The 13931-nt window shown below is 41.0% G+C and overlaps 1 protein-coding gene across 8 annotated transcripts in view; it reads right to left on the minus strand.

Moving 5' to 3' along the window:
• Nucleotides 1-13931, minus strand: part of FOXP1 (forkhead box P1) — a 579583-nt gene that overhangs the window by 214560 nt on the left and 351092 nt on the right. For all 8 annotated transcript variants that reach the window (XM_088798543.1, XM_074313283.2, XM_019746870.3 and 5 more), the window contains one exon: nt 8418-8605. In XM_088798543.1, coding sequence (XP_088654669.1) covers nt 8418-8594 — 177 coding nt within the window. In that variant the 5' untranslated portion in view covers nt 8595-8605. The remainder of the gene's footprint in view (nt 1-8417; nt 8606-13931) is intronic.

Genomic DNA, 13931 nt, shown 5'->3' on the forward strand with positions numbered 1-13931 from the left:
GCTATAAAAATAGAACTACTTCTTACCATGCAACGTCGACAAATTAATACTTCCTAATTATAATAACAAAAGGCCACTTTTGCCTTACTTTAGGATGGTACATATTATTTTATTAAATTTTTCCAAAACTCTTTCTCCCTTTGGCTCTGAGAGGCATGGCTCTGCTGTTGAAAAGCAAAAGACATTTTACGCACAATTTTCCCTCTACTAGAAAGAGGTATATTGTGCCCTTCAGTGAACATAAAATTGATATTATCATCTCTTAGTTTATATCTCACTACTTAACCTTCAGATTAAAAGTTATTGGATTTGAATGACTAAGAAGACATCATGTCACCTTCCCTTCAATGTGGAGAGAGGGGAGTTGGAGACAAGAGCAGGTACAGTGATAAAAACAGGGGTTTTGGGCCAGCTGACAGTTGCTGTCTTTTGACAAGCGACTGTGATGCTGACAAGTATTTACTGCTGGATGGATGATAGATCGTGTAATAAATGGTCTACTTTAAGCAACTTTGCTCAAGATGAATCTGTGTTAGGAAGTTAATTTTATTTTGGGTACAGTCCAAAAGGAGCAGTCTGAAAATAGAGATAAAAGAGTTAATTTAAGGAGAGCCTTAGGGTTACTTAGAGACTGTAAAATAGCCTCTCAGAAGGATTATCGAGAACGGCGCTTCCTCCATCCCCCTCTATGCAGAGCTCAAGCACACAAGCAAGGCCTCGACACCCCTAAACAGTTTAATGTATACCTTGTACATGAGTCTTCCAATAGCACCAAATGTTTAATAATCACACACCGTATTTTTCAACAAAAGAAACAGCATGCACCTCCTTCTCCTTAAAAACAAATTCATTCTAAGAAGCCGTGTCAATAGGAACAAAGACTTTATTAAAGATGTACCAACGCAGTTTTGTTCTCTAAAAGAGGTAAGTCAACAGAAGCACAAGCAGTTTATCAGCACTTCCCATGTGACTTTGGAAGATAAACTCATTAGTAACTGGCAAAGGCTAAGGGGAAAATACTGCATATTTTAATCTGAATAAACATATATATCCAATCAAAACAGTGCCTTTTAGTGCTATAAGAGGGTGTTTTCTTTAAAACAGCCTTTACAAAACAAAGACTTTCCAGAATCAGCCCACCCTTTATTTACGACTTGTGTCTGTGCGTTCTTTGTCATATCACAATGACCCCGGTCAGTGACAGGTCAGGAAGGAGCCTGGGTTCTCCTGATGCCCTAGTTTTTGCTTCGTGGCCCCACCACTTGGCTAATCATCCAGACTGGATGTCCTGAATCATGGTCTTTCATAGCTCCCACTCCCTAATGTTTCCACATCTCCTAATTCAAGAGGCCTGTCGACTTCCAGCAACGCTCTTTCCTCACCCAGGCTCTCCTTTCTCCTCCTGTTTCATTCATTCACAAAGAGTCTGTCCAGGAGCTGCTCTATGTCAGGTTCTGTGCTCTGTGATGCGGGATCGGGGATGAGAGACGCCCACCTGCCCTCGTGAGGCTTACAGCTGACCCAGGGATTCAAACGTAGTTGGAGAGGTGCAGGGCGTCCTCAATTAAATAAGGTGAGGGTTGGGGCTCCGTAACTAGAGTCCAGACCAAGTGCAATAGCCTTGTCACTGCTACTAATTTCACAGGGTTCTTCCTTCTGAGCCAGGCCAGGTCCAACCTTCTAATCAACCTTCAGTATACCTCCTCTTGTATGGCCTTTCTTCTCTGCTTAGAAACTTCCCCTGGCTTAGAAATTCCAGCCTCCCCAAAGGGGACCCACTTTACCTTCTAACCACCTCCCACTATTCCCAGAGCTGCTCTCCAGGCTCCAGCCAAGTGAGCTGCAAGTTACTCCCCCGTGCTTGCCCAGCACCGCACACGTCAGCTTGGTCCCACATCTCCTTACACATAGGCATGCACAATACATAGCTCAAGGAAAGAATATACAAACAAAGGAGGAAGTGAACTTCAACAAACTCAAAGCTAGAGATGAAGTTGATCCATGCTTTCCAGTGCAGCACATTTATTTGCTCACTTGGAACAAAGCAGAGACCCGTCCAGTATGTGAAACTCTCTCTACCACATTTTCTTCTGAGAGAGGAAAAAAATAATGTGCTTGTATTTCTCTGAACCAAATCAAACACAGTATTTAGCAAAGGGTCTCTGGAATGTTACAAGTAACACTTCATAATTACAATAGATTTGAGTTCAAAGACCAAGTGATGAAAAGAAACTTTCTAATATGGGGTTCAATTCCCTATATAAACTTCCTTTCTGAGGCTCCATCTACCACTTGAATTTATATTGCTATTCTACTTTGTCATAAAAGCAGTCACCCTGTAACCCTTTTTATCAAGTAATCTATGCACTACCTAAAAGTACACTAGAGCCCATCAGGCGCGCTATAGGTTTACATCACACAAACACCCCAATTCTGCCTGCTCAGCACCAGCTGTCAATAAAAGCAAGCAATTGCAAAACAGCAAACTAGGTTCTCTGCCTTCAGAGAACAGATAGGAGCTGGCCAGTTTTGCAAAACAGACTCTTTGCAATCACCAAAGCTAATCTGTCAACAAATTACCATTAAAGTCATACCTCCTAAAAGTTCAAAAAGAGATTTTTGATTAGACAAAAGATAGCAAGTATTTCATTATTATTGTTAGCTCGCAGGTCAGGGCTCAAAATTACCTTGTCAAAGCAGCGATGCTTTTGCTTAAAGTCAAGAGGGTACACTTCACTCATAATGAAATGTGGCATTTGGGTTTCTATTACCACGCTCTCGTATGTACATGGCTTTTTTTACTTTTTTAGTTCCTGTGCCATCTAAATTTTCAATGGAGAGATTAATGACACACAACTGTTTAGTAATCAAAACTTGAGAGAATTTCAGACAAGGCTCACATCACATGTTACATAAATCTTTGAGAACAATATTTTGATGGAAGGCAGGTCTAAACCAACAGAGTAGAGATCTAAGTTTAGTATTCAGGGTGAAATAGCCCTTTTTGAGATGTAGTCACCAAAGGAATGGAGAAAAGTGGCAACTTGTTAGTGCTGTGGCTTTTTCATTATTTGTCAGAATTATCTGAATTCCTCTGTCAGTTTTGTTTCAATTCATTTGTATTGTTTTCACTAACATTTTGGTGGTGTTGATGTCTACAGAATAGTTTTAACTATCAATATTTTCTGTGATATTTGAATTCTGTCCCCCAAAAGCGTGTATCTTAGCAGAGCAATTCCTTTAAGATTATAGCTTGGGATTTCTCCTACGTGTGAAGGAAGGTTCTAGCCTCTATCGCAGTGCCTGGTCCCATGAGGGCACTCAGTAAATAGCAGTAAGATCTATACTCCTTTGCGAAACCTTCCCCTTTAGGACACAGATACGCTGACCATCTCTTTCCTTTCAATGGCATCAAAAGACCCTCCTTTCAGATATAGTCCCTGGCAGCTGCAATGGGAAAGGCCACTAACAGAGTTCCGAAGCAACCTTTTTCAAAGAATGAGAAAATGGAAAGGCTAACGTGGCCATTGCTACCCAGTCTTTACACCTGCAGTGCAGCACCTAAGCACCTGGCCTCTATCTACAGACTGAGAACCACGGCGAAAGACGGCCCCTGGTATTTCGGTCCGGCCCTCCAGAGGCGTACGGGCGAGAAGGAGGAGAACGGGACGCTGCCCATGCAAACAGGGCGCGCTCTTCTCCCAGGCGCTGTTCTTCACGGGCAGTTCAAGGTGGACCTGGTGGCAGAGGCACCTCCCTGTTCTGCTCAACACCCACTAGTCACGTCAGTGACCAAAACTAAGTGAAGGGATTTGTTGTGCCATTTGGAAAATGAAGAGAAGAATCTTTAATTTTTGTGTACTGATTTATGCGAAAACACTGATACTTAGGTCATTATAACTCCATTTCTCATGTTCAGAGGACCCCGGGGTACATGCTCATGATTTCCCCAGCCTCCTCTGATAGTGCGTTTCCTACATCCGGGTTGAAGGTGCATAACCAGACTTTTCTTGAGTCCTGTCACACTCACCCTGTTCCTCTGTGCTTCTCTGGTCCTCTGTAATGACTCATCTTTTACCTTCTTCAATGGCTCACTGGCAAAATTCAACCCAATAAATCCCCCTTCTTCCTTTTCATGACTTTCCGAAGCACCTGATCCTTCCTACCCCTCTTACCTCCTTAATCGTCATTCAATGTTTTGTCGATTTTGCAGTATTAACATGAAACACGTACCACTATCTTTTGGGCTAAAAGGTCCAATTCCTTAAACCAAATGTCAAAAAAGCTATATGAAGTAAATATGGCACTTATCCATACTCTCTGAATAATACATGTTCGAATTCCGTATATAGTTTCCTTTTTTTCCTTATTCTCACAGACTATCTCTAAACTTCCCTCCCTCACATAAAATGATACCCACACCCCAAAACCACAGCAACCAAAGCCCTTCCTATATTGATTTTCAGATAATAAAACTGCCAGGTGGTACCACTACCACCACCACCAAAAAATACCCCAAACCCATCATTAAAAGAAATGTTGTTAAGAAATAGCTGTTTTATTTAACAGCTATTCATTTTTATTGAATAAACATTTTCTAGTATGCATTCTGTTAATTGACCTGACAGCATATGCTGTATATGCAGAAACTTCTAAACATTATGCTCTATGTAATATGCTTATCTGAAAAAGCTCTCATTTGCAGCAATATGGAAGTAAAATTCTGCTTTCTAAAATTCAAGACTTTTAAAACGCATTAATCCACACAGTTTATGAAATTGCTTTGGACATTTTAAAATCCTTTCTTTAAGAAAAAGAACTTTAGTAATTGGTAATAGTATTTGTTGCTGAGTTTCATAATGGAGTACTGCATATCCAGTACAGAACTTTTACAGACCTAGAAATGGGGCAGGCATAATACGAGATAAAAAGCAGTTATGGTACCGAGTAAAGAATTACTCAATGGCTAAAAGAAAATGTTCGGAAACGCTATCAGATTATATTATTAGAAAACGATTGTTATAATAGTTCCATGACCTAGATATACGTTCAGCTGAAACATTACAGAGATAATACATTTAGTTTGAGGAAGGAAGACAGTTTGTGAGTGTGTTGGTGGGCTCCCCATCTAATGGCAGCTCCTCTCCTTGGCTAGCAGCTTTTGAGTGATGATGGCTGGCATCTTCCAGACCAGCATCACCAACTCCACTGCCTGAAGTGCACAAATGAGCAGGGCTGCGGGGTAGGAACTAGGGCCAACTGGACGGCAGCGGGTTCCCTGACTGAAGGAGCAGTTTCATCTCGCCAGCGCTTGTTGCCCTTGGAGGAACACTGGCATAGGGTTTTTCAAGAGAAGATGCAAAAGCCAGACTTCCCCCATTTTCTAGGTTATCAACTATGTAATTTTTTAAAAAACAATTCTGTTTGGACACAATTTAGTCAACCTATGGACCAAACTCAGCAGAGAAGTCACTCACTTCACAGCGACTCTTGTGAAAGCTGGTTCCCATTATGAAAGGGCACTTGCTATCATCTGTAATTATCTCTGATAATATAATATGGATCAAACATAGAAAGGCTTGAATTTATTTATTTTTAATCCTGGCACTAGGTAAAAATTATCCCTATATCATCAATGATTGTACTGATGCAACTGGAAAATCTTATAACATTGTTTCACAGACAGCATAATTAACTCATTTTTATACCAACCCCTTTTAAGCCAGATCTTTTTGTTCCATGGACTTCTAACATATTTTACAGTTCTAATTCTCTTCCACTGTCCTACATTAATCAAAGCTATAACCCCTGTTGTCTTTGTACTACAGAACCAGAATGTGCCCCTGGCGAGGAATGGGGGAAAAGTCAACAGGAATTAAATTTCAGTGCAACTGTTTACTCAACTGTGGCCTGCAGTTATTGAAATTTTATCCGTGGTTTTGTGTGACTACAGCAGTAATGAATTCAGCATGGCTGTGATTTTCTCACTGTTGGTATTCTCACTTCAAGTAAAAACCTGTAGAATGAAAATTAGGAAAATGACCCAAGTCCATCATGCTGACGCTCAGATTTTCCAAACTGTTTAATTGTTGCAGTTTCAGTCTGGAAGAAAACTCTGATAACTTCAGTCCTGTGAAAGTACCTGAATCCTGCAGTTTTTTTTCTTATTCCATGTACAGATTTTCTTTTCCCCCAACAACCTGTTAAAAGCCTCATCATATACTTAGGGGAGTCAAACAGCTGTCAGTATTTTATTTTAAAAGATCAAAAAGGCCTGCCAACCACAATATATGGGGTTTTAGCCACAATGAGAGACTGAATTGCTTTCTTTCCTCCTAAAACATATAAATAGAAAATAGAAACAAATTTGTTATAAAAATATTCAAAAAGGGTTTCGAAGTACAATCCAAAGGTATTGACCTTTATACCAACAACCCTTAACAACATATTTGCCAAAGTGGTCACAGTCAAAGAGGGGAGATGAGAATAATTTCACTATGGATGCTTTTTAAGGAAGATGTTGTTAAAATGCACTTTTATAACTTTCTTCTGTGAGGTCAACTTGTCACTGCTGTTATGGGGATAGCTGTAGGGGTGTGTGTATGTATGAGAGAGAGAGAGAGAGAGAGAGAGAGAGAGAGAGAGAGAGAGAGAGAGAGAGAGATACATGTAAAGTTTTTGGCTGGATTATAACTTTGAGATAATGAAGGCTTTCAGTTCTTCAAATAAAATTTAATTAATGTACTCTAAATATAAACTACTAGGGACTCATACCACATTGGTCAATAGCCCCACCTCAACTACTCCATAAAGAAACAGTTGATCTTGGCCTCTGTACACTAAGGGCATAAAAAAATGGCACTCCAAAATACCATCCATTTACTCTCAATATAAACCATAAACATCTGTGAACAGCATGTCAAAAAACACATGTACAAATACAGTGACACCCTTCTACCACTTGCTGATAGATGGGTTTTGGTAACAATCTCATTGGTTAGAATTAGGCCATTTGCACTGACTTAAATGCACAATGTTTACACTTCGCACACATCGTCAATTCCAGCCGAAGGTGCAGGCACAAATGGTTTGGGCTGCCGATGAGAGAGAGATCAAATCACTTAAACGAAGTCCTTGAATTAAGACCTTCGCTTATCTCTTAGTTTCCTTTTCTTTCTCTCTGACAGGTTTTATAGTCTCATGTTGGTTCTACCAATTTCTAACAGACTAACAATCCGCTGATTGCTTATATTTTAAAAAATTCTTAGCAAGGAGGAAATAAAATATACTTTAGAGCCTGTCATAGGCTATGTCCGTAATATACAAAGGGATTTCCTTTGCTTCGTTGATGCAGATTCCAAGAAAATGTTTGATGTTTGCCATTCTCTTCCCTCACTCCCAAACAATGTCTGTTTCTTGCAGAAAGGCCCAAAGATGCACCATTCTTTTTTCACTTTTGTCCAAATGGCACCATAACTATGTATTGAACAAATTAATCGAGGACTAATATGGAACAAAGTCCATCTATTATCATTAATGAAAACTAATACTATATCCTGATTCTATGAGAGGTTGGAAAAACAATGCCTGTCTTCAAGCAAATACTATTTTCTTATTTAAATTTTCATCAATACTTAGGCTATCCAAAACCATTTTCTGGGTCACCTTTACCATTTGGAAATGTTTTACCTGTCACTCACAGGTACCCATTTACATGCCTACCACAGAACATAACAGGAATGAGTATGTCGCAATTTACGCGCATTTGGGAAGCCACCAAGCAGAGACAATGGAAAACATCACTAGGGTTCTGCCACATCCCAGCAGCCACGTGTCTACAAGAACCACATGCTGGCAGCCCACACCCATCTCCTCCACATAGCAGTCACCCATTCCTCACACCCATGCCTGTGTTATTGCTGTTTGCACTGCAATTCACCCAATTCTGCCTGTATTTCTGTTTCTACTCTCCTTATTCACTTACTGTTTTCTCTATTACATCCCTTATTTTCTTCTCTCTCATCCCTTATTTTGTTTTCTTCTTCATAAGGCTTAATAAGTCAGTTATCTTTTTTTTTTTAATTAAAGCACTGTGTACCATTTCTCCAAAGGATAATTTTATTCCAAATAGTTCAACTTTACTCTGACACACAGGGGGCTGGGAGGGAGGGGCCAGGGGTCCACTCACTCTCCTTCTCAACAACCACTCCCCAAGACGGGGTTTCCAAGACTTCCAGCTCCCAAGGGCTTCAGAATTAGTCTCTTGAGCCAACCATGGGGACCCTACCTAGCACCCTGGTCGCTTAAAAGATGCTTACAGTCAGATAGAGAGTCAGGAAAGCATAGAAATTTCACAATGGTTAAATGTCATGTGATTGGTGCGGACCACGCTCCACGCCTGGCCCAGACCTCAGTACCTGCTGCTGCTGCTGCGCATGGGCAAGATCGGCGGCCCCCACGTCCACGGCCGGCGTCTCCCCGTTGGACCGCCCTTCCCGAAGACTGCCACACTCTAGTAAGTGGTTGCCACTGCTCGACCCATTCTGGATGGCTGAACCGTTACTTTTTGTCTCAGGCCCAGATTCTTGCATCATGACTCAATAACCTGATAGATGGATATTTAGGAGGGAGCGGGGGGGAAAAAGAAAAAAGGAAAAAAGCAGCTGTTAAAACAGTTGTTGTACATAAGGAGAAGGACCCTGCTTTAAATATTGCCAAAAATCTGTAAACAGTTGTCATTTTCTTTCAATTTATCCCTCATTCGTTGTCCAGTTCCATGGTTTTTGAGTATGGAGCGGTCGGTCCAAATTCAAGTTTCAGTAGTAATGTTTTAAATATGCTCTCTTTCGCCTTAGAAAAAAAATTAATATTTTCAAGTGAACCTGGGATTTATGGTTAAATTTCCATGATCGTATCTGGATATTTTGCTTGAAAACCATTAAGTCATTTTATACAGCATATTAGGTATAAGATTAAATTTTAGTGCGTGTGCAGACTGGGTGGTGATGCTACACAAGGAAATACTCTCCAATTTAAGTCTATCCGGAGATGACACACTACCAGAGGCCGCCTGAGGTAATTCGTGTTGAAAACCCTTACAGTCAAAAAACCAAAAAGCATTTTAAAGATTTGTACTCCTGGGAATCACTCAGGTACCGAAACGCTTCAGAATTGGCCATTACAATAATACAGGCCACCTTTAGAAAGGAAAAAAAAAAGTCCCCACTTTTCAGAAACTAAATAAATTCAGACTCTGATCTCTGTCTTACAGTTAAAATTGTCCTGAGAAATCCCATTCAAGGTTACGTGTATCTCATGTGGGATTACTAACCTCCGGTGTAAGATCTGAAAGGTCTGGGCCTTCTGCTATTTCTTTTGGAGAAAATCTTACCCAGGTAGACTGAAGAAAAGGTCTGCATTTGAAAGTACTAAACATCTTATAGTATTATATATGTTGTGCAAGATGAGTAGCTACTGGTAGATAATATCACCTGCGTAAATACATTTCACATTCCACCTTGTCCCTCTCTAGGTACAAAACCCATATCCCAGGGTGCCAATTCAGCTCTTGGTAAAGGTGTCCAATTAAGACAATAGATAATATTTGTGAATATCAACTGTCACCATCTATGTATCACCAGTGTCACTCACACCAGGCCCCACTACAGCTGATTCACAGATATTCTCCCATTTAGTTCTCATAACAGTTGCTACCCCCCATTTGAAGATAAGAAAAACAGGCTCCAAGAGCATTCTCAATTCGCCCAGCATGCATCACACACAGCTAGGAATGGTGGAGTCAGGATAGGAACAAGTTCAGTCTCATGTCAGAGTTCTTAACCACGTGTTTTCTTAAAGTTGAGGTCCAGTGGGGGGTAAACAATGAAAATGGAAGGTCAGGGTCATACTCCAAGTTCACAGAATAAGACTTCATAAAGGAAAAACAATTGTCACTAAAGAAGGTGACAGTTCCAACGGGAAAGCTGAGAAATGTCTGAATAATTAAAACTTTAATGTGAAATACCTATCACAGATAAAAGGTCAGACAAAATGGAAAGACATACACATAACCAGTGGTACAGATTTTCTCCCCACAAATGAAATATGTGACAACATGGAAATTTAAACACTGAACATTTTAGAGGAGGATGTGTTCTTGCTAGAAATTGGTTTAAGTCTCTTTTCTGTAGATTTGCACAAAAAGCAAATGGAAGAAATAAAAGCAGAAAAAATTCACATCTTTCTTCATTTCCTTTTACTGCATAGTATGATCCAGCTTAAGGACAAACTTCATAAACCCAGAAGACATATTTTTTTTAAGTTAATCCAATACTGAAGGGGATTAAGAATGGCATTTTTTGTTAACAGGTGGGAAACAAACTCAGAAGCAACAGCTGATTCACTCTTGTCTCTCTAGATCAGACTTTCCAGTAATTATAGTCCTTTAACAGTTGTATTCATAGCTTTACCGTCTGCAGAGTAGAGAATCTATCAAAAAACAACTAAAACTTTCTCTAACATATAAGAACCAGGCAAGACAAGTAACTTGTTCATTACCACAACAGGGAATCAATCTGTGAAATTTAGGTATTTCTTTTTCCAATGTTTCAGTTTCTGTTTCACAAACTTGAACTTCGTAGAGAAGCTAAGGAAAAGACAATGTTTAGGTATTTGAGGGAGGGAATGGTTGTTTTAGAGTAGCTAGCAAGGAAAGCCACACAGTTACTCAGATATGTAACAAACACACCTAAAGAAAAACCAAAAAGTTAGTTATTATGCATATTTTTTTACCTTCTGGAAAGCCTATCTATATCAGGAAATGGATCCCTAAAAGACAAAAACATTGCCTATACATAAAATCTGCACCTGCCCTCAGCATGGGGTACACTTAGCCAAATATCCTGTCCTCCTGGACAGGCAGAGCTGCAGGCTTTCAAACCATGTGACCATGATGACTGCAGACCCCCAAACAGGTGTCCTGAGAGACTGGCCGTGCGGCTGTTTCCTGGGTGTGACACCCCCACGTGGTGTGGCTGGTGAGGAAGGACCATCTCCAGGCCACAACTCGGTGAGAAGGCTTTGCTCCACGCAGCTCCAGAGGAGACTGCCAAGTGCTCGGGCACAAGCTTTCAGGCAGCTCGCCAAGCAGCTTGGCTCGTCAATCAGGTTTGCAAGAGTGTAGGCTCTGGGACCAAACTGCATAAAGGATTATTTTGGTCTCAGGATGTCCTTAATTAGTCAAGTGCTAACAGTAGTATGTAGGTTGGAAGATTCAAAATTTCCCATAGTCTCCCACACCAATCAGGAGGGAAAAGCTTTTTGAAAATCACGTGTAAAAAAATTAGGAGTGTCGACGTCTAAGAATATTTCTAGCAATATCTGGGTAGGCAATATTTCTTTCTATGGAACATTCCAAACCATTTAATAAGTCATTTAATAAACTACAAAGCCCTCTGATATACTTTTCAAACTCATAACAAATCGATGAGAGAGAAAAGGCAGATGATGTGATCCCCGATTTACATATAAGGCAACTACAGCTTAGTGGGTTAAAGAACAGATGCAGCCATAATCATCCCCCATTTCAGATATGAGCTTGTCCATTCAATAAATAGCGGAGAATTTCCAAATTGCAAAGTCCTGTGCAAGGTGGTGAATTAGTAAACCACCAGAAAGAAAACTAAGTAATTCCAGAAAATACGATAATGAAGGTGACAGGTGGACAAATAAAAACATCTAAGATGCAAAGACGAAAGTGTCAGCATTCATTAGCAAACAACTGCATATGTCTTTTTCTATTGAGTTTTACAACTTTAGAGTCATCTGAAAGCAAGTCCATGTGTGTTCTCTAACCTAGAACACTGACCCTCTCTTCTTAGAGGGAGCTTATCCCTGGCACTCAGTTTGTATAAACTCCCTTCCCTCTGGGACTCCCTATAAGCACTGAACTGCTTTGCTCCATGACAAATTGAGAACAAGAAAGGATGCACAACCATCCAGAAGACCTGAACTGACATGAGGCAAGGCACCTGGAGGCCATGGCCACCCCAGACCCACTAACAAGTCCTTTCTCCAGAAACAAAGCCAAGCCTTCCTCTGGCTTACTGAATGGCTTCTCTGAGTGAGCTTGGCCAGTTTAAATGACGTCTGATCTATTCAGTACAAACACTGTATTGTATTTGTATTGAGTGGACCGATCGTATGCGATCACCCTACAAAGGCTGATGCTACACGGAAGTCAGAAAGCTTGTGGAAGCCAAGACGGCCCACGTCTCATCTTCCTTGGAAACGTCACACAGCTTCTGATTTCAAAAAATCGATGTTTGTGCTGGAGGGACGTATAGAAAAGGATAAGAGCTGAGTTTAGTATGCTTATTTATTGTCACTGCCAACAGAACTGCTCTCGGGAAGTATTCTGGAAAATTCATAATGTTCAGGCCAATGTATTTATAGTAAATTAAAGCAATGTTTTATTATTATGATTATTCCCTTGGTTACAGTGTTGATACTGAAAATTTAGGGAAAATAAAGCCCTTGTTGTCATGCTTGTGAAGGATTTTAAGCTAACAAAAAGTTCAGTCTTGATTCCAGGGCAGTTAATTAAGGTTGACCAAGTCAGGCAGAAGTAAATTAACTTGGCTGATCAATTATTTATATGAAGCAGAATAAATGCCCTTAAAGAACTTGGTCTGTTCATGAAAGGATGTGTAAATTAAACTAAACATACTTTTGTAAAATGTATTTCCACTTCTGTGGGGAGGAGAGAAGAAAAGTTAACTGTGAAATCACTTTTAGGAAAATGATTAGCGTGATTACACAGTCCTCCCCCATCAAAAAGGAAAATCCCCTTTCTCATTGTTCATTCATGGGCAAGGAAAGGAGGGAAATGCAGGTAATTGTGAAGAGATAACAGCTCTTGGAAGGAAGGAAGGAAGGAAGGAAGGAAGGAAGGAAGGAAGGAAGGAAGGGAGGGAGGGAGGGAGGGAGGGAGGGAGGGAGGGAGGGAGGGAGGGAGGGAAGAGGGAATGTGGGGGAGAGAGGAAGAGGAGGGACAGAGGGAGGGAGGAAGGAAAGGAGGGAGGAGGGGAGGAAGTAGGAATGAGAGTGGGTAAAGAGGGAAGGAGGGGAGAGGAGGGAGGAAGAGAGGAACCCTAAGAATAGAGGGACTGTGAATGTCTATATTTTAGAAACACTGAACATGTGGCTGTTACTTCGTCATCAGTTATGCTCCGTGCAGAATTTATAGACTGGACAAGAAGGAGGGTGGGAGTCTGGCAAGCTCTTGTTCTAAAATAAGTGCTCTTAGAATTACTCATGTTGCATCATGAAGATTCAAAATCCTTAACGATATCATGTTCATGCGAGTCAGGAAATAAGAAGGAAAACTTGTCTGTATTAAGATACACAGCACACATTTACATCTGGGTCTCATCAGGTCAATGAACTGGTTCCCTTTAAACGTGCAAAAAGTATAGCCGGTAGCGCAATACTCGCAAAGGAGTTTTAAGGAGCAAGGTGCCTGCCACTAAGGAGATCCACTGCCCCATCTCAGGCAAACAGCAGGGCAGCCTGGGACCGGAAACCAGCTCTGTACTCCTACTCCTCTCGTGGGTGTTACCCCATTCAAAACAGAAGGAACTCAAGCTCCAGAAAGCATCAGAGGAGAGTCAGAGCCTCTCGGGCGGCAGAGTGCTGCAACAGCCAACACGGCAGATTTCCGAGCCTCTGGCACATGCTTTCAACTCTTCACCGGGCAAGATGCAACTGGAGCAGGTGGTGGTGACAAGATGAAGGGCTGGTGGAGGGGGTTACAAGAGAAACCCAGGGGTTAAGGAAGTGGGTAAAGAAAGGGCGTGATGGAGGGGCCAAAACTGGTCCCCAGATGATGAAGCACTGTCTACAGGTGGGGTTTCCTAGCATACTCGTAGAGA

The sequence above is a fragment of the Rhinolophus sinicus genome, chromosome 5 (assembly GCF_057876585.1).
Source record: "Rhinolophus sinicus isolate RSI-liver-muscle chromosome 5, RSI-T2T, whole genome shotgun sequence".
Taxonomy (NCBI): Eukaryota; Metazoa; Chordata; class Mammalia; order Chiroptera; family Rhinolophidae; genus Rhinolophus; species Rhinolophus sinicus.